The sequence below is a fragment of the Pseudophryne corroboree genome, chromosome 4 (assembly GCF_028390025.1).
Source record: "Pseudophryne corroboree isolate aPseCor3 chromosome 4, aPseCor3.hap2, whole genome shotgun sequence".
Lineage (NCBI taxonomy): Eukaryota > Metazoa > Chordata > Amphibia > Anura > Myobatrachidae > Pseudophryne > Pseudophryne corroboree.
In genome coordinates, this window is record NC_086447.1 from 381,924,258 (window position 1) to 381,946,300 (window position 22,043).

The following is a 22,043-nucleotide window of genomic DNA, read 5'->3' on the forward strand; positions in this document are numbered from 1 at the left end:
CATGACATTCCAAAAGCCCTAGGCATTTGCCTAATTTGCCTATACCTAGGGCCGACTCTGCAGCTGTCCTATGTGTGGAAGGGCCCAAAGAATGCTCCTGAGACAATCTACAAGCCATTTAGGGAGGACAAAAAATTGCCCTTGGGCTATTAGATTCGGGTGTCGATCTGACTCTCATACTGTACATTCAACACTAGTTGGCCCAAAGAACATTATTCCAGAGAAGACTATTGCTGTGAGGGGAGTGAGTGCAGTCCACCCAGAAGTGTATCTCAATTGGGGGGTTTGGGGAGGCATCCGGGACATATGGGTACTGGACAATTTACCGGCTATGGCAGTTTTGGAGACTGATTTGGGAAGGATGCATGCTGCATCCTAATTTGGAAAGGAAACATGCTGCAAATGAGAATGATGTATTTAATGATGCAAATGTATAAGCTAACCCTGGTTTGCCTCTGTTAACCCCTGCTGACCAGCACAGCATAAGTGCAAATGGGGTGGTATTCATGTGACTGCCGGTCAGCTGACCGGCAGTCACATGACCTCCTCCACGAGCCCGACGGCTCACTTTCCCGATGGTCGGCATGCCGACCAACAGGGACTATTTCCACTCGTGGGTATCCACGACACCCATAGAGTGGGAATAGAACCCGTGGCGACCGCATATCCTAATTAAAAACTGTGTCATGTACAGTTAGCAAACAGGGGTGGGGAAGAATAGTGTATACAGCAATGTGTCTAATGCCACCCCTGTTTTAGCAGTAATGGCCCAGAGAGCAGCAGTATAGCATTACTATGCATTAACCCATGCATGTGTGAGGGCGGCTCACTGGCAACAAATCCCCCACTACCCCTGTAGAAATTGTAAACTCAAACCCTGAGGTGGGGGAGGGCATGGCGTCTTCTGTTCTGCTTACCAGCTAGTCAGAAGTGATGCTTTCAAAGAAGAACAATAGCTTAGCATCTATGAGGGGGGAGGTCAGCCAGTTGAGGATCCTAGCAGACAGCTGGTTGTACTCAAGACCTATAGAGAAAGGTTGCTGAAGACAGCACATGAAATCCCCTTTGCAGGACATTTGGGGGTTAAAAGAACCCAAACGCCCTATTTTTACTGGCCCGACATGTGGACTGAAATAACCAAGTACTGATGCTGATGCCAGGAATGCCAGCTAGTTGGAAAGTCCGTGGGTCAGGCCTCTCTCATTCTCTTGCCAGTCATATCAGAACCATTTGAACGGGTTGCTGTAGATATTGTGGGAGCCCCAGCTAGTCTTAGAAGCTCCGGTAAAAAGTACAATCTTAATGTGGTGGATTATACCACAGGTACCCAGAAGCCGTAGCACTTTCTTCCATTCACACAAAGTAGCTGATATCCTTATAACCATTTTCTCAAGAATGGGGTTCCTAAAGGAAATGTTAACTAATCAGGATACTTAGTTTATATCTAACCTCATGCACAGTCTGTAAAAATATGCAGGTGCATTGCCTTATCACCTCAGCATATTTTATTTGTGATTTTTTTTTTTTGCATTTTTTTATATTTTAGTATGTAAATAAAGATGATTGCAATATTGTCTGCATTTACATAAAATATAACATATTTTTGCTGATTTGGTTGATATAGTTTTGACTGAATTGAACACTGGGCTATGGTTTGATTTTCTTTCTCCATGCTCTGGACAACCTATTTTATTGTACAGCCATTTACATAGCAAATATAACATGCATAATTACAAAAGTAATGCACAAAAAAAACAGCATTCATGTACCAATATGTGTGATCTCCATAATGTGTTTTTATAATTTTTAATACTATATTCATTAAAATACAATTTCAATGTACATTTACTTTGTAAAACTATGGGGGTCATTCCGAGTTGATAGCTCGCTAGCTGTTTTTAACTGCCGTGCAAACGCTATGCCACCTCCCACTGGGAGTGTATTTTAGCTTAGCAGAAGTGCGTAGAAAAGGATCGCACAGTGGCTACAAAATAATTTTGTGCAGTTTCAGAGTAGCTTCAGTCCTACTCAGCGCTTGCGATCACTTCTGACTGTTCAGTTCCTGTTTTGACGTTACAAACACGCCCTGCATTTGGCCAGCCATGCCTGCATTTTTTCCTGGCACGCCTGCGTTTTTCCTAACACTCCCTGAAAACAGTCAGTTGACACCCAGAAACGCCCACTTCCTGTCAATCACTCTGCGGCCAGCAGTGCGACTTAAAAGCTTCGCTAGACCTTGTGTGAAACTACACCGGCCATTGTGAAAGTACGTCGCGCATGCGTAGAAGTGCTGTTTTTTTGCATCATCGCTGCGCATCGAACATTTTCAGCTAGCGATCAACTCGGAATTACCCCCTATATTCTGGACAGGTTACCTAATGGTTTTCCCTGGATCTGCTTCAAGAATCCATGTGCAATGTACATTATTTTCATATGGTGCTGGGTAACCAGGAGACAGAATGCGTCCTGATGCTACAGCATAAATTTGACCTCCGCATTCAGCTGCACAGAAAAGTGTTAAATAAAAAAAGAACATTTAAAACATATAAATCATTGCCTTTGGTTAATCTAAATGCTAAATTTTTTACAAATATTGTTTTGTGGCTATCCAGGAACAGATCTATGTAGATAGATAGATAGATAGATAGATAGATAGATAGATAGATAGATAGATAGATAGATAGATAGATAGATAGATACAGTATATATATATATATATATATATATCACAGTATACACACAAGGGCTGAATGAAAAGTAATGAGGATGCCTCTGTCTTTCTGTCCCATAGGTAACCGTGGCAACACTATGCTGGTTATTGTGAAGCTCATACATTGATGTGTCTGAACCTGCGGTTGGACTGCCATAATCCACTTTGTTTGGTCACAGCGAGTGGAAAATCTTCGTACATTTCATCATGGCAGATGAGAAAGACGTGTCTGTGAGATTACGTCAGATATGTTTGATTTCATTTTGTGTTAAACTTGGAAGAAGTGGAAATTAAACTTATGAAATGTTACAGAAAACATACGGTGGAGAAACAATTACCCATGCTGCAGTATTTTGATGCATTTTCAATTACTTTGTCAAAATATGCTGAACCAGTTCAAATGAGATGACAAATGAAGACTAAGGGGGTAATTCAGACCTGATTGCTGGGCAGCATTTTTGGCTGCCCTGCGATCAGATAGTCGCTGCCTACAGGGGGAGGGTGAATTCGCTGTGCAAGTGTGCGATCGGATGTGTAGCAGAACTGTATAAGCTGATTTTGTGCAGTCTCTGCTCAGCCCAGGACTTACTCAGCCGCTGTGATTCCTTCTTGCTGATCGGGGCCGGAGCAGACGTCAGACACCCTCTCTTCAAACGCTTTGACACGCCTGCGTTTGTCCGGACACACCCTGGAAATGGTCAGTTGCCACCCACAAATGGCCTCTTCCTGTCAATCACCTTGCGAATGCCCGTGCGATCGGATTTATCACACCATCCCGTCGCTGACCAGCGATCCCCATTGCTGCGGTCCGCCGCGCCTATGCAATGTGGTGTATAAGTTCATATCTGATCGCACACTGTCTGAAAATGCACAGCAGCGATCAGGTCTGAATAACCCCCTAAGTTTGGATAAAGTTAACTTTCTGTCATTTTGCAACATCTCTGCAGCTTTGGCAATGTTGTTATCTGTAACCATGGTGGATGGTCTCCCATAACGCACATCATCAGTAACTTGCATACTGTATTACCTTCTTTGAAGTGCTTCGAAATACTGCAATTGTTTCTCCGCCATATGCGTGCTGCAACATTTCACCCATGGTGGTTGAATCACCTACCTCGCCAGTATACCAGGGCCAGTATGGTGCCCCCGTCGGGATCCCAGCATCTGTATTGTGACCGCCGGGATCACAAACGTCGGTATGCCTACCGCATGCCATTCAAATCTACACTATGGATTCCATTTGTCAACTTTACTTATTATCAGCAGAATATTCTGTTAAGTATCCCAGTGATATTAATGAATATGTTGCCGGTATTTAACATAACTGACCAGTTTGGCGAGGTCCAGCGGTGTCCCCCTCCTTGGTGGTGTCTTCTGCTGAATTGCTGGCAACCTACCTCTGCTTTCAACAGGTTATTAACTAGCTCATATGTACTATGGATGTCTGCATGTGTGCATAGTACTGCAACCTGGTTGGGAATTAGCAAAGCCTGGAATCTATAGATGGCCTAAATGGTTCCATAAACAGTGGTAATCTATGCTTACTGCTGTTTGCTAAATACTGCATGTTGATTATAACCCATTAGTAAGTGTTGAAGGTTTATGGCTTTTTCTTAAATGGATGCCTATATGTAAACTAATGAAATAATGTTCAACATAATTATCATATATCGATTTTACAATACCAGTGCATGTTGGTAGAGGTTTATCCACACTCTACGATCTCCACTTAGACAGCTCAGTATGCTGCTTCCATGCATCGTATACCCAGGATTACAACTATACATAATAGTTGTATCAGCAAAATGACCTTCATCACGAATCTTGTAACCATAGTTGGGTATTCCTGGATCTTCGCATTTTATTAGATCAAAGCCTACAATCATAAGAAGCATCATATAATTAAACAGTGGTTAACAAAGATGTTTGCTAGTGTCACTTGTTAAATGTCTATTTTGACATACAGTAGAAAAACAAATAATATTAAGATAGGAAAATAGAAACTTATTAGAATACATAGGTAAGGTTTAGTTTGCTAGGACCTGAACAAATATTGTGGAAATAGAATATTGAGCTACAGATGTGTCGTCCCTCATCTAGGCCACAATCCGTTGGCATAGCTCCCAACTCCAAATGTAGGCCCATAATGTGTATTCAATGATTACAGATAGAAAGTGGAACATTGGTTAGCTGTAGAAAGTGGAACACGTGTTAACTGCTTACTAGACAGATAGGGCCCTAGATATAGGCAAAGATGTATCAAACCTTGGAGACTGGAGAGAGATAAAGTACTGCACCAATATATCAGCTCCTGTCAATTTTCAAATACAACCTGTAAAATAGCAGTTAGAGGCTGATTAATTGGTATGTTATCTTTCTCCAATTTATCTCTCTCCAAGATTTAATACATATACCCCACAGTGAGGTAGTGACCTGAATAAAGGATAGTCATTTTTTTGTGTGTGTTTTTAAGTACATACTGATGAAAATTTCAGTTCATGCTCAAACTACTATGTTCTTTGTATTGAAATAAGCACTGTGGCCTTGAATAAATAAGTTGTGCTATATACTGTATAGGAATAAGTGGAGTATGCTTTAAATTAAGAATCAATCTGTACAAGATTAAAAAAAGTCAACATCTGAATTAAAAGTGCACAGTCAATATTAAAGTAAAAAAAAAGTATAATTTATTAATCTATGTCCTTCGGGGATATTTTATATATGATTCTTATCTGTTTTCTATTTTTATAAAGCAAATGTTATTGACTTTATGTCCATACAGTATACTGCACGTCATTTAAAAATTACTTTGCTTGCCGTAATTCCCCAGCAGAAAAAAAGAGTTTTGGTCAAGGTGAAGCCTTTATGTTTTCTCCAAAATGAACAAATTAACTGAAGTTCTATACTGGTATATGACCTGCACAATTTCATAAAATAAAAAAAAATGTTTAGTTATTTTTTATGACTTTGGGGGTAATTCAGATCTGATCATAAATATGCTATATTTAGCACATCTATTATCAGTTTCTCAGACATGCAGGGGGATGCCCACCACAAGGCTAATCCACCCCACATGTCTAGCCCTACCCCCTTGCAAGGGTGAAAAAGTATTGCACAGCAGCGATGCTTTTACACCTGCTGAGTAGCTCCCTGCCAGCGCTGGCACGCTGCTACTTGCCATGTCCCGGGTCACAGTGGCTGCAGCCACCATGGCCCACCCCCGCAACGGTCTGGACATGCCTCCATTGTCTGGACCGAACCCCTCCAACAGCATTGTAACATCAATCAGGCCTAAACTGGTGGAAAACAATATTGTGAGCTGTGTGGTCATCAAAAATTACTGGAATTGACTGGAAATTAATGTTATTAAGGTTAATATTATATTAGGAACAAAACAATGCTCCCATTATGTGATTTTAACAGGTTTTTTTTTCAATTTGGGGGTGAAATACAGATCCAAAACCAAAACCAAAACATGGAAGGAGCAGTTTGGCAAAACCAAAATCAAAACATGAAGATAATAAGGATCCAAAACCAAAACACGGGGCTTGGCACACATCTTTAGCTTATACTGTAACTTAATGTATTTGACTCATGTCTACAAAAATACATATCTGAGTAAAGATAAGCTCCAACATTTATTGTATGTACTTTTCTTCACACTCTTTATAAATTAACAGTCGATAGACTAAACTTATATAATTATTTTCTAATATTAAAATGGCTTCAGTTAGATGTAAAATACAGACTTTCTGTGATAGTGCCAAGTGTAGAATTTTTCATTTCAGTGCGTTGTAAAAAAAATGACAAACTATGGCTTGGGTATTTTTAGATTTAAATAGTTAATGTTGCTAAAAACAAGAGGAAAAAAGATTATTTGTTACAGTGAGTAGAAGAAATGCACCAGTTAAGATGTCAGTGTAGTAATATAGTGTCTGCAAGCCTAACCAGCAAGAGTCACTAATGACAAATGCAGAAAAAAAATTTTTTTTTTCTTTTCACAAGTACAGTAATTGAGTTGTACCAAATGTACAAGCTTGAAATGCTGAAGTGTTTCTTGAGTATTTCTATCACCTGCAATTGCTAACTTTATACTGTACTTTTGGATTTTTCTGTACATTGTGAATAATACACAAGTGGAGATTACACCAATGTATTGTTGGGCCATTTACTTTGTCATTTCAACACTTTAATAGATAATGTAAACATAGGTAAACAATGTGCACAAATCTATAGGACCCACAATAGCAAAAACAACATAAGATGCAAGATCAAGGCAAGACATTTGAACCTAGAACAATCTAGGAATAATGAGTGCCAGAAGACTGTTTACTCTATTTATAAGGCTATAGACATACTGTATGCCGTTTGTCAATTCTTGTTGATTGGCTTCTACATTTCATGTGAATGGCCTTATTCTCCAGAGGGTATAAATAATTTGACAATATCTGTTATAGTCTGATCTGATTTACAAAAATAATTGAGCCAAATTTCAGGATCAGTTGAATCAATACACCCATGCTTACTATGTGGGATATATTCAAAAGCAAAGTACAACAGATTGCTAAAGAACAAGTTAAACAGTTCAGGTACAGTACCTGTGCAAAACAACAAATAGATAAGAACTTGCAGACAGATTCAATTTAAATATCCTCCTGACACAATTTACATTTCTGCAGCGTGGTATACTGGTATTCCACAGGGAATAACATTGGGTGTAGAGCTAGATCTTGATCCGAGCCACCAACAGGCTAAAGCTTTGACTGTGCCCAGGATGCATTGCACCATTTCCTCTACAGCCCCACCCCCAGGCACTGGAACTTAGTTTGTAAGTTGGTGTCTGCAGAGCAAGTCACTAACAGGGGGGCTGTGCTAGGCAGCCCTGAAAAGAGCTTTTTAAGAAGACTTCAAGGGCCACAGCACTTTCTATGTCATTGTGACATGCTGTGCTGCAGCTCCATCACCTCCCCCAGCAGCGCTGCATACTCCCACGGCCTGGTTCCTGGATACTTGAAGAGGAGGTGCACCGGACTTCAGGCACACACCACTGATGCTTTCCTGGATTGCGTGGCTGCACATCAAGGAGGAGATAAGAAGAAGTGGTTCAAGTGGGTGGGTACAGTGTACTTTTAATAATTTAGCTGTGGGTACACCGTACACACTGCTGCTGCTCAGTGCACTCACCAAAGCCGCAGCCACCGCTGCCGCTGTGCACCGATGCCACTGATTCTCCACCACGGCGCCTTCCCTTTTCCAGCCTGCACCAACCGCAACCCCTGCTGGATGCCGTTACCTACTCCTCCTCCTCCCAGTGCAGTACTCCACTTGCTGGGCAGGTTGTACCGTCGTGACATCACAACGTCATGTAGGCAGCATGCTATGGTCCTCTCCACGAAGGGAGTCTAGACACTACCATTGAAGAGTGGGACATTGCGGAGCAGCAGGTGGCAGACACTATTATAGACCCAACACAGGACCACCCAGCCCCTAGGGAAGGAGAAGGCAGGAGGCTGCTGCAGGAGCACAGTGCGTGACTCTGCATTTAGTCTACTCACAGACTGGGCATTACAATCTGTGTGGGGCATAATATAAGGTAGGGGGTATTACTATGTGCGTTCTAATATGTATGGTGCAGGGGCATTACTGTGTGGGGTCTAATATGTATGGTGCAGGGGGCATTACTGTGTGGGGTCTAATATGTAAGGTGCAGGGACGTGCAGTCAGGGGAGGCAGGGGAGGCAGTGCCTCCCCTGACATTAATGATGAAAATAATACAAAGAAGATACTTATGACACATGTTATGTGTCATAAGTATCTGCTTTAGCCTTTGTATTATTTTAGTAATTATTACCTTTGTAAAAGCGGTCCTCTAAGTGTTTGTGAGGCAGCGCTGTCAGTGCCTCCCGCTGTCACTGTGTAAGGGCTGGTAGCGGAAAGGCAGGGCCAGGGATTTGAAAGGTGAAAGCCATTGAAAAAAATCTCTATAAGCGGCACCTACTTGAAGTGCCGCTTTGAAGCTGCGATTGGGCAGTGTGTGAGTAGAGGAGGACACTTTCCGGCTACAGGACTCGGCTACAGGAGACAGGCGCATCACGTGTTTGGTTCCGGGGCGGCCAGCACTGACTAAGCTGTGGAGAGCGGAGGAGGGTTATGCAGGTCCATATCTTCGCTGGTTGCCTGCTCCTGCACAGGGATGCAGAGGTGACGCTGCCTGCCAGTGGAGCTGGAGGAGAGAGCGGCACTTAGGTAAGAGATGGAGGCTCAGATATTCCCCAAACCCCTCACAGGCTCAGTGTCTATGGGCTATATTTAATAACAAAAGTAGTTCACAATACTTCACTGCTGCGGGGCAGGGGTACCTGCGTCTTCATCCATCCTGATCACCCCCCTGCAGTGCCCCCCTCCTCCTCCACAGTGACACTCATCGGGAGCTTCTTACCCGGATCGCACATCACCATCTTCCCCAGTATATCTGTGCCGGATGTTATGCAGAGCTCCCTGGCAGTGATTTGCCCAGGCTTTTTGTGAATAGAATCTTCCAGGACTTCAGTGTGCAGGTCACATCAGCTCAAGGATCTTGATGGGGTTTTTTTCTGTAGTACTTCAAAGTACGTTTTTACTGATGGGCACAGTGGGGGGGGGGGGATGAGGGGCACATTAAAGAACATACTGTACCGAAAGGGAGTTAAGAAACACATGAACAGAGAAACAATGGAAGGGGTGTGTCAGGAGCATATTTTGGTAAGCAGCAATGAGAACACACACACACTAATTACTGATGGGGTAAGGAGAACATTATAATAATAACTACTAAGTGGTGGTGGCGTGAGGAGCACATTATACTATTACTGATGGAGGGGTGAGGAGCACATTATATTAATAACTGATATGTGGGGAGCATATTATAATCATTACTGAGGTTTGGTGAAGAGTACATAATAATAATTAATAATGGGGTGCTTTTGAAGTCTACAGGAGGCAGAGTTTCCTCAACAGTGCAACATTGCACTTATTATTTGATTATACAAGTTGGATGCAGTCTCAGGAAGTATACATTTGAAATTCTCCAAGGGTGTGCAGTTACATAAAAAAATACTGCATGTGAGCAGTGGCAGGCTGCACCATTAACCTGTGAGGCTATCCTTGAATAGGATCCAATATATCTGGGGTGTGACGATATATGGGTTATCAAAAGCAGATATAACCTTTTCGCTGAATTGCTGTCACAAATAACTCTGAGTATCTGCATATTGCAACAAAGTATATGTTTTAAACCATCTGGAGTAACTGTATCCACTGTGGACACCAACTGATACATTTGTATCTTTATACTATTCTTATATCCATCACTGAGCAGACAGCACCAGCATGAGGCATAAAACGTCAGGGGATCACATGGGATCAGTACTAAATGCCTCCGGCCGGAATCCCGGAGGTCGAAATACCGATGCCGGAATCCCGACCACGCAATCCCGACAGGGGTGGCGAGCAGAACGCAGCCCCTTGCGGGCTCGCTTCGATCGCCACGCTGCGGGCACGGTGCCTTGCTACGCTCGGCACACTATTATATTCTCCCTCTATGGGTGTCGTGGACACCCACGGAGGGAGAATATGTCGGGATTGTGGCGGTCAGGATTCCGGCGTCGGTATTTCGACCGCCGGGATTCCGGCCGGCGGCATCTTGACCGCATCCCGATCACATATGTAAGTGTTCTTGTGTGTTTATATGTGTGTCTGTAGGTGTTTATGTGTTTTATGTGTTTGTGTATGTTTGTATGTATGTACAGTATGTATGTGTTTGTGTGTATACTGTATGTAGGTGTGTTTGTATAGTGTATATGTATGTGTGCATGTGTATAATTTTTTGTTCTATATGTGTGTATATACGTATGTGTTCTAAGGGTGTGTATGTATGTGTATGTGGAACCCACCCTTTCCCACCTTCAAATCCTGCGTTTGCCTCTGACAAATATCTGGAAACCCCCCCAGGAAAATCCTGCGTTTGCCCCTGGCGATTCTACTGGACAAGTGGACGTGACCGGCGTGGGATGTAGGTAAGTAATCTCTCCCTCATTTTTACAGGTACCCCTATTGGATTCTACTGGACAAGTGGACGTGAATCTCAGCGTGGGATGTAGCTAAGTATGTGTGAGTGTGAAAGTGTGTTTTAATTTTTTTTTACTATCATGGTGTGTGTGTGTTGTGTTTTTATTTGGGTATTTTTGTTGTTGTAGAACTACAGGTACCAGCGAGCCCGTTATTTCCCCGCATGCTGGTACTTGTGGTTATCCAAGCACCAGCAAGCGGGGGAGGCTTGCTGGGCCTTGTAGTTCCACAACAAAAACCAATATTCGTTTTTTTACACACATGGCTATCAGCCCGGCACCCACCGCCCAGGGGTGCTGGGGACAGTCTCGGGCTTCACCCATGGCCCTTGGGTGCCTGGAGGGGGGGGACCCCTTGATTTAAGGGGTCACCACTCCTCCAGGGAACCCCGGCCAGGGGTGACTAGTTGGGGGGGTAATGCCAGGGCCGCAGGGACCAATAGAAAAGTGTCCCCCGGCTGTGGCATTATCTCCCTGGCTAGTGGAGCCCGGTGCTGGTTTTAAAAATACAGGGGACCCCTACATCTTTCCCCCCCCGTATTTTTGGAACCAGGACCGGACTAAGAGCCCGGTGCTGGTTGTCTAAATATGGGGAACCCCTGTCTAATATTTTCCCAGTATTTAAACAACCAGGACCGGCTGAAAGAGCCCGAGGCTGGTTATACTTAGGAGGGGGGACCTCACGCATTTTTTTTTTTTAAATTTTTAAACCATTCACACCCTTTTCCAAAGATAACCATGCATGGATCTCACTGATCCGTGCATGACTATCGCAACACGCCAGCAAAAAGCAGGTCTCTTTGAAAGCTCCATTTTTTAAAGAATTCTATGCTTTCCCGGCAGTGTTTGGCTAATGTTGGCAGTGATTGGGAATACAAAGTCTTAGTAAATTACCGAGTTCTATTAAATAACACTCGTGTTTGACCGATGGTCTATTGATTCATATTTGTGGGCTCAGGGGCAGAAGCGGGCATTGGCTCGGCGGCGGTAGGAGTGATCAGTAGGATTCGGCTGACATTATGGCTGTAGTGCCTCACCAGCCACTGACCTCACCGCACGCCACTGGTAAGGTGTAGGGAGCATTACTGTGTGGGGTATAATATGGAGTCAGCTGCATTACTGTGTGGGGCATAATTTGGTGCAAGGGGCATTACTGTGTGGGCTTAAGATGGTGCAAGGGGCATTACTGTGTGGGGCTTAATATGGTAGAATTTTTTTTTTCCTGTGGTGGCTGAGGTCTGTTGATGCAGGGTCAAAAACTGGGCTGTAAGACAGTGCTGCAAGTATGGCGGTACGGGGCAGTACAGCATACCGGTAAGAAATTCCCAGCCGGTACGCTGTACCACCGGTCCGCCACCTTGCAGAAACTGGGTGTTGGAGAGAGGAGAGCGCAGCATGCGCCTGTCCTCTCCTGCCTGTCCAGTCACTCCTGAGTCCCCTGTGGTGTGCACTGAAACTCAGATTCGTGAGCCAATCAGAGCTTGCGGACCGGCAGCCTATCAGGAGCCTGATGGGTTCGCGGACCGGCGCCAGATCTGTTATACAGGATACCGCCACAGGAGGACTCGAAGACTGGACTGAGGGCAGGAGAGGGGAAGGAGAAGCGCGTGCTGCACTCTCCTTTTCCCAGCAGCAGGACAGCAGCAGAAGACAGTGCCAGCTCCAGGCAGCAGCAACAATGGTGAGCACTGCTGGGGCATATCTGGCACTCTGGGGGCATATCTGGCAGAGTGGGGGCATATGTATCTGGCAAAGTGGGTGCATATGTGGCTCTGTGGGGGCATATTTGGCACTCTGGGGGCATATGTGTATCTGGCACTGTGGGGGCATATCTAGCACTGTGGGGGCATGTGTATCTGGCAAAGTGGGGCATATCTGGCACTGTGGGGGCATATCTGGAACTGTGAGGCAATGTGTATCTCGCACTCTGGGCAATGTGTATATGGCACTCTGGGGGCATATATGGCACTACTGGGGGCATTTGTGCATCTGGCACCATGGGGCATTTGTGCATCTGGCACTGTAGGAGCATATCTGGCATGGTGGGTGTGTATCTGGCACTATTGGGGTCATATGTGTATCTGACCCCCCTCATATGTGTTTTACACCCCCATTTTCATTGGCCACGCCCCATGTGGCACTTGGCCATACCCATTTGGCTGCCCCTTAGACGCACGCACACAGTATCTGTAAGACATTTTTTCTACTTGCACCACTGGTAAGAGGGTCCCCCAGGTGGGACCTGCCGGTAAATCGTGGTCCGGTCACAGTCCCAGGAGACGGATCGCGCTGCTGATGTGGACACTGTACAGCACAGGGACCCCACTATATCCACCAGGGCAGGAAGCACAGGTCGGATTTACTAAAATCTGTTTAGTATAGGCTCCTTAGTACCCGGTGGTGAGGCCCAGCATAGGGGATAAGGCGCTGATCTGTAGCCCCTCCCCCAGCTCCGGGCGTCATCTACTGCTGGTGTTCCTGCCGTGGAGCTGCATTTCTCTCTCCCTCAATCCCTGACAGAGATTTTGGTGCCATCTTAACTACTAGCTGGGCTGATCTCCGGGACTGCAGGGCTCTGTCTCCTCTGTAAAGCCGCCTGTCTCATCAGCGCTGTGCATTTACAGGAACTTAAGTATTCTACATGTCATTTTAGACAGTGTTAGTTAAGAACAAGTGTACTGCTATCTGAATATTTAGTACAAGTATTCTATGATATACATCCAGTATCTACTGTGCATTGTTATATCTATACTCATATATAGTTATATGTGGTTTTACTAGTCCAGTGCAGTTTTATTGTTTATGTGTAATAACTTCTGCATTGTACATGTGACTGATTGTGCCTGTATTTGTTGTGTGGGATTCCATTCTCCTATATCACATTTTGCTATCACTATATTCTGTACCCTGAGAGGCTAAGTGCTTCATGATCTCATATATATATATATATATATATATATATATATTGATCCAATTCAGCCGGCACTCCTAAATAAAGTTTAAATGCCCCAGTGTCCAGTTCAAAGCCATGTAATACTTAGTCTCTGAGTGCCGTTCCTTTTGGATGTCATCACATATATATATATCTAGAAATGTGGACCCAGCGCTCGTTTTACTTATAATTGATTAGATAGATTAAATCCACATCTGTGGCCACAATAGGTATTAAAAGTTTTTTCTCCTCATATGCTGATCACTAGAAAGTCCACTTCCAATTTTCCTGGACAGCAGCTCTCCCTCGTTCTGTTTCCCCGGAACTCCTCGGGTAAATGGATCTAGCAAAAAAATGTGAAGAGGGGGCGCTTCATAGTCTAAAACCGTTTTATTCAAAAGAACTCTCAGACAATGACAGTACGTGATTTAGATTTCAAGACTCGTACCGCAAATCAACCAGGGTGGGCTGGTTACCACATGATACAATCAATTACAACTCCCGGCATACCCCGAACCTTGTCTCGTAAGTCACTGGACTCCTGCCTTCCACGTCTGACCGCTGATCAGCGGAGGTCGCGGGTCGGATCACTGGACCACTTGCTTCGGGACGGATGCAGCCGGAGGATGATGACGTCAGAACAGCTCCGCCCTAACGCGTTTCGTCACAAACTTCATCAGAGGGCGGTGCTGTTCAGACGAAACAACAGGGCTTTTATTTGCCCCAATTAATTACATAACCAATCAGTTAAAATGACATACATGGTCTCAGCTGAAAGCTTGCTCCAAAATTAGCTGCCGATGTTATCCATCTACCTTGATCACATAGTATAGACTGGTTAGGTATTTCTGTTTTGTCTTAGAAACAATTACATAAGCTAAGAGTACCTTATAATTTCAGTCTCATAACTCTATTTTAAAATTAAAACCATCCATATATAAAAAATGTTATAAGACACTATTGTAAACAAATGTTATAAAAAACAAATGTTTATAAAAAACAAATATTCTAAAAAACTGCTTATATAAACACACATATATGTCTTTCTCTACGAACGATTAACACCAATAAAGGAATTACTTATATTGTATTCCTAATGCTTTTCAGCAAAGTCACTAATAACTTGCTCCCGTAGGAGCTTAATCACATTTGTTTACTTCATATATATCACTTAAAAATGTTCACATCATCGCTATATCAAACCATGATTAAAAATTGATTATATATGTACACAATTTGTTTTAAAAGACTTCCTAGATACCTATTTTTTCTATTTCTATGTATATTTCCAATGATAAAGAGGACATTTATAACGTATAAGAACTAGCTAACAGCTACCAGACTAAAAGGTTCAGATATATGGGGTAATTTCTAAACCTTCGCAAACTCAGTAGAGAAAAGGAATTGCTGAAGAAGGAAACGTATTGGATCCAGAATAATGGGGGCGATAGAGAAAAGGAATTGCTGAAGAAGGAAACGTATTGGATATTAGCACTTGATACGTTAACCCCTAGAGGATTAAATGAAGGTTTAGAAATTACCCCATATATCTGAACCTTTTAGTCTGGTAGCTGTTAGCTAGTTCTTATACGTTATAAATGTCCTCTTTATCATTGGAAATATACATAGAAATAGAAAAAATAGGTATCTAGGAAGTCTTTTAAAACAAATTGTGTACATATATAATCAATTTTTAATCATGGTTTGATATAGCGATGATGTGAACATTTTTAAGTGATATATATGAAGTAAACAAATGTGATTAAGCTCCTACGGGAGCAAGTTATTAGTGACTTTGCTGAAAAGCATTAGGAATACAATATAAGTAATTCCTTTATTGGTGTTAATCGTTCGTAGAGAAAGACATATGTGTGTTTATATAAGCAGTTTTTTAGAATATTTGTTTTTTATAAACATTTGTTTTTTATAACATTTGTTTACAATAGTGTCTTATAACATTTTTTATATATGGATGGTTTTAATTTTAAAATAGAGTTATGAGACTGAAATTCTAAGGTACTCTTATCTTAGCTTATGTAATTGTTTCTAAGACAAAACAGAAATACCTAACCAGTCTATACTATGTGATCAAGGTAGATGGATAACATCGGCAGCTAATTTTGGAGCAAGCTTTCAGCTGAGACCATGTATGTCATTTTAACTGATTGGTTATGTAATTAATTGGGGCAAATAAAAGCCCTGTTGTTTCGTCTGAACAGCACCGCCCTCTGACGAAGTCTGTGACGAAACGCGTTAGGGCGGAGCTGTTCTGACGTCATCATCCTCCGGCTGCATCCGTCCCGAAGCAAGTGGTCCAGTGATCCGACCCGCGACCTCCGCTGATCAGCGGTCAGACGTGGAAGGCAGGAGTCCAGTGACTTACGAGACGAGGTTCGGGGTATGCCGGGAGTTGTAATTGATTGTATCATGTGGTAACCAGCCCACCCTGGTTGATTTGCGGTACGAGTCTTGAAATCTAAATCACGTACTGTCATTGTCTGAGAGTTCTTTTGAATAAAACGGTTTTACACTATGAAGCGCCCCCTCTTCACATTTTTTTGCTAGTGACATATATATATATATATATATATATATATATATATATATATAGTGTTACACAGTATTTATGATTTGGTATCTTTGCTGTGTGTTTCAGTCACCTCATACCACTTAAATCCTGTTTTGAGTCCTGTGTTTTTCTGTCACATAACATAGGGGGTTATTTGCAGGTATTGTGTTTGTCTGGCTATACTGTACTGTTACGCCATAAGGCTACATTCCCTATAATGTCTGCCATACAGGGCTGGAAATCCATGGACGCTTCTGCATCCTGCAGTACTGACACCACGCATTTACCTGATGGGGACGTTTTAGCTGCTGGTTCAGGCACTGAGTGCCATACACCCAGTCAACCTGCAGCACCTCTGGCCAATCAGGATCCACCTTGGGCAGTGTTCTCAAGTCTGCTCACTACACTTGTGACACATCTTACGCCCCCAGTGAGACCTCCGGTGCCATTGCAGCCACATACTTTATTGTCCCTGTAGTTAATCCGCCCTGGGCGGATTCTCTGTCTACCCAATTACAGTACAACAATTAAATCAATCTTTGGTTAGACAAAAGTCTACAGTTAATCCTATTAAAGGTCAAGAAAAACATGGACCCATCTGTACAACAATTAAATCAATCTTTGGTTAGACAAAAGTCTACCCTATGCTCCTCTGGGACCAAAGGGTCATCTAAACGGGCCATTTCTTCCTCACAATCCACTAATAATTCTTCTGATGAGGATGGGGAATATAATAATCCATCAGACACTGATACAGTTGCTTCTGATGAGGAATCTACAACCCAGGTTGATGTTCCTGACCTAGTGGAGGCTATTAAGCTAATTCTTCAGATAGATAATGATATTGAGCCTACTACTGTGTCTAAGAAACCTGATAAGTTCAAACATCAGAAGGATGCTAAAGTAGTCTTACCACATTCTGACCATTTAATTGACATACCTCAGGAATCCTGGTCATCTCCAGGAAAGAGATTTTCCCTATCTAAAAATATGCTAGCTCGTTATCCTATCCCTATGGAGTTGAGTAACAAGTGGTAAACTCCACCACCAGTAGACTCTCATGTTGCCCATCTTGTGGTGTCATCTACTTTGCCTGTCACCACTGTCACCTCACTGAAGGAACCGATGGATAAGTGTGTGGAGAAATGCCTGAAGTCTATTTACTCCCTTACTGGCACTGTACATATACCCACTATGGCAGCCCCCTGGTAGTTGAAAGGTATTGACGCATGGGTTCAGGCAATTGAGGATAAGCTGCCTCAGGATTTTTCTGACACTGCCAGACAATATTTGTCTTATATTACCACAGCCTCCCACTACATTCAGGAGGTGGCTTCTGATGCAGGTGTAATGGCAGCCAAGGCATCTACTACATCTATCCTCGTCGAATTATGTGGTTGAGGTCCTGGAAGATGGACCAGGACTCCAAAAAGAAATTGGAGGTGCTCCTTTTTAAGGGAGACATCCTATCTGGGAAAGATCTGAACAAGATTGTAATTGACTTGGCTACTGCCAAGACTGCGTGTCTCCCAAATACTAATCCTTCTGTTCTGAAGGCTAAGAGTACCACCTTTCATTCCTTTCGACTTCAAGGAAAAGCAAAGGGTCAGGCATATCCATGACAGGCACGTGCTTCCAAAACCACTAAGCCTAAATCTAAACAATCCTGGGCCACCCATCGGCCTGCTGCATGATAAGGCGGGCCTCCCCCTGGGGGACACCAGGGTGGGAGGCCGACTTGTGCAGATCACCAAGGCCTGGTTAAAGACCACTTCGGATGCCTGGGTGCAGGAAGTTGTCTCTCATGGGTATACAATCTCTTTCAAGAGACGTCCCCCTCGCCAGTTTTGCACAAGGGTTATCCCTGCGGATCTGTTAAAAGTGCAAGCTCTACACTTGGTTGTACAATCACCCCTGGATACAGGAGTGGTAGTGCCGCTACCTCTGTCTCAGAGAGGCGGGGGATATTATTCGACCCTGTTTCTAATTCCGAAGCCAAATGGGTCCTTCCCGCCTATACTCAACCTCAAATCATTGAGAGTAACCAAATTCCGTATGGAAACTCTGCGATCTATAGTGCTGTCCATGGAACCTGAAAACTATATGGTATCCCTGGACATACAGGATGCTTACCTGCACATACCTATTCCTATGTCGCATCAGTAATATCTGCAGTTTGCTATTGGCAACCCACATTATCAATTCCAGGCACTGCCTTTTGGATTGGCCACGGCCCCTCGGATTATTTATTTATTATTATTATTATTATTACCAGTTATTTATAGAGCGCACACATATTCCGCAGCGCTTTACAGAGAATATTTCAACATTCACATCAGTCCCTGCCCAATGAGAGCTTACAATCTAGATTCCCTATCACATGTACACACAGACACATTCACTAGGGTTCATTTTGTTGGGAGCCAATTAACCTACCAGTATATTTTTGGATTGTGGGAGGAAACAGGAGAACACGGGTGAAACCCACGCAAGTATGGGGAGAATATAAAAACTCCGCACAGTTAGGGCCATGGTGGGAATCGAACCCATGACCTCAGTGCTGCGAGGATCTTCACCAAGGTCATGGCCATGTTGATGGCTCTTCTCTGCCGTCAGGGAATCAGAATCCTGCCATATCTGGACGACTTCCTGTTCCTGGTGAACTCCCAAGAGGTTCTCCTCATCTTATCTGGAACTGATGGTCCAATTCCTACAAGCCCACAGGTGGCTCATCAACTGGAAAAAGTCTGCGTATGGTGCACCTGGGGGCATTACTGGACACACACAGCCAAAAAAAAAATTCTCCAGAGAAAGTCCTGAAACTTCAGGACAGGATCAGATATTTCTTCTCTCGCCCAAGAGTGTCGATACACTCAGCGATGCAAGTATTTGACCTCATGGTGTTGGCTTTCAACATGGTAGAGCACGCTCTATTTCATTACCGCCCTCTACAGAGGTTAATCCTTTCCAAGTGGGATGGCCTGCCTCATCGGATCAGGTATCAAATGATCTCCTTGACTCCGGAGGTTCGTCAGTCACTGATCTGGTGGCTACAGGACCAACAGTTGAGCAGGGGCCATCCGTTCCGGATCTCCAACTGGGTCGTCCAGACAATGGATGCCAGTATGTGGGGTAGGGGCGTGGTGTTGGAGCAACACTCTCTCTAGGGTGGGTGGACCAGGGAGGAATATCTCCTCCCAATAAACATTCTGGAATTGCAGGCAGTGTTCAATGCATTGACACTGGCCCTGCCTCTAGTACAGAACAGGCCTGTTCAAGTACAATCAGACATCGATACCACGGTGGCATACATAACTCATCAAGGCGGCACTCAAAGCTGCAAGGCAATGTTGAAAGTATCAAAGATCCTCCATTGGGCGGAATGCCGTTTGCCAGTAATATCGTCAGTGTTCATTCCCTGAGTCCTCAACTGGGAAGCAGATTTCCTCAGTTGTCAGGATGTTCACGCAGGAGAGTGGAGTTTTTATCCAGAAGTCTTTCAACTCCTAGTGGACAAGTGGGGCCTACCAGATGTAGACGTAATGGAGTCTCGACACAATCACAAGGTTCCGGTCTTCGGATCAAGGACAAGGGATACTCAATCATCATTCGTGGATGCACTGGCAATTCCATGGAACTTTCCGCTGCCATACATGTTCCCTCCAGTGTCATTCCTGTGCAGGGTACTGTGGAAGTGCAAGCAAGAAAGAGGAATAATACTTCTAGTTGCTCCAGCATGGCCCAGACAACATTGGTTCTCAGACCTGCAGGGTCTCTCGATAGAGCGTCCTCTTCTACTTCCTCAACACCCAGACCTCCTCGTTCAGGGCCCTTGTGTCTACCTGGACCTGGCCAGACTGGCTTTGATGGCGTGGCTCTTGAAGCTTCACTTCTGAGGGCCAAGGGATTCTCTGAGGTGGTTATTCAAACTATGTTGAAAGCCCATAAATTAGCTTCTGCATGGATTTATCATTGGGTCTGGAATTCTTACTTCACCTGGTGTGCTGGAAAGAATTATGATGCATATACTTTCAAAACTTCCAGACTTTTGGCTTTTCTGCAACAGGGCCTGGACTTAAGCCTTCGTCTGGCGTCCCTCAAGGTTCATATTTCTGCCTTGTCAGTGTGGTTTCAGAGGAAAATTGTGTCTCTCCCTGACGTTCATACTTTCACTCAGGGTGTTTTATGGATTCAGCCTCCCTATGTCCCTCCTGTGGCTCCATGGGATCTGTCTGCTGCTTTGAATGCCCTGCAAGAGTCTCCATTTGAACCTCTTAAGTCTGTGGACCTTAAATGCCTAACGCTTAAGGTCGTTTTTCTGTTGGCTATTGCCTCTGCTAGGAAGGTGTCGGACTTAGGCGCTTTGTCCTGTCGTCTGCCCTTTCTGATTTTTCACTGTGACCGGGCAGTTCTTAGAACTCATCCCGGTTATCTCCCTAAGGTGGTGTCATCTTCCCATCTTAACCAAGAGATTGTGGTTCCGGCTTTTATCTCTTCTGGTTTGTCCTCCAAAGAGCGGTCTTTGGATGTGGTACGGGCTATCCATAATTACGTGGAGAGGACTGTCTCTATCAGTAGGTCAGATTACCTTTTCGTTCTTTTTGGTTGTCACAAACGTGGCTGGCTTGCGAATAAGCAAACCTTGGCCAGATGGATTAGAATGGTGATTGCACAAGCATATGCACAGGCTGGTCTTCCGGCTACTGCTGCTATCAAAGCCCATTCTACTCGGTCTGTTGGACCTTCTTGGGTGGCCCGTCAAGGCTCATCCGCTGAACAATTGTGCAAGGTGGCTACATGGTCCTCTGTGAACACGTTCATCAGGTTCTATGCCTTTGATACTTCTGCCTCCCAGGCATTCTTGTACCCGCTACAGTGCATCCCCTCCTATGAGAAACTGCTTTAGGACATCCCCAATGTTATTCCCTGTGGAATACCAGTGTACCCCGCTGCAGAAAAGGAGATTTATGGTAGACTTACCATGGTTAAATCTCTTTCTGCTAGGTACACTGGATTCCACAGGGCGCCCACCCTGATGCACTTAGCTTCTTTGGATTTGTACTGCATTAGCCGCTAGCCTCTTCTCCTGTCGTGAGAATGCTACTGCATTGGACTAGTTAACGAAACTGAGCTCCAGTGTCTGGAGGCAGGCTATAGAGGAGGCGGCGCAATGCATCCTGGGAACAGTCAAAGCTTTAGCCTGTTGGTGCCTCGGATCAAGATCCAACTCTACACCCTGATGTTATTCCCTGTGAAATCCAGTGTACCTCTCAGATAGAGATTTAACCATGGTAAGTCTATCATAAATCTCCTTTTTGCTTTACAGCTCAAATGAATTTAAATATCTTGCCATATTTTCTTATCACCATTACAATGACACAATAACACCTTGAACAGTACAATAAAACTGTTCTCACTTTAAAAACTTACAGTACAATAATGTCCATTAGTCAATCTGACCTTGGAATATTAATATTCAGGTTTCCAGCAGTATAAATATGTACTAGGATGCAGTATAATGAAAAGTGTATCTTTTAAAAGATTAAGGATGTGTCTGCCCTTGAATACCCTCATTAACATGAAATAATACAATTCCAAGATATTATAAAGAAAGATGCAATATGTATTTAATGTCACTTCTAAGGTTAATCAAAGATTGCCATCAGTGCAGCCCAGCAGTGCTACACCATAGACCCAAACAACAACTTTCTCTACAAATTCTGCCTG

General features: G+C 43.7%; 1 protein-coding gene across 1 annotated transcript in view; it reads right to left on the reverse strand.

The window, feature by feature from the left end:
- The window catches only part of CSMD1 (CUB and Sushi multiple domains 1), a 2,470,978-nt gene that overhangs the window by 476,599 nt on the left and 1,972,336 nt on the right, over positions 1–22,043 (reverse strand). Inside the window, 3 exon segments of the mRNA XM_063916678.1 lie at positions 2,376–2,502; positions 4,396–4,419; positions 4,422–4,586. Of these exon segments, the coding sequence (XP_063772748.1) occupies positions 2,376–2,502; positions 4,396–4,419; positions 4,422–4,586 (316 nt within the window).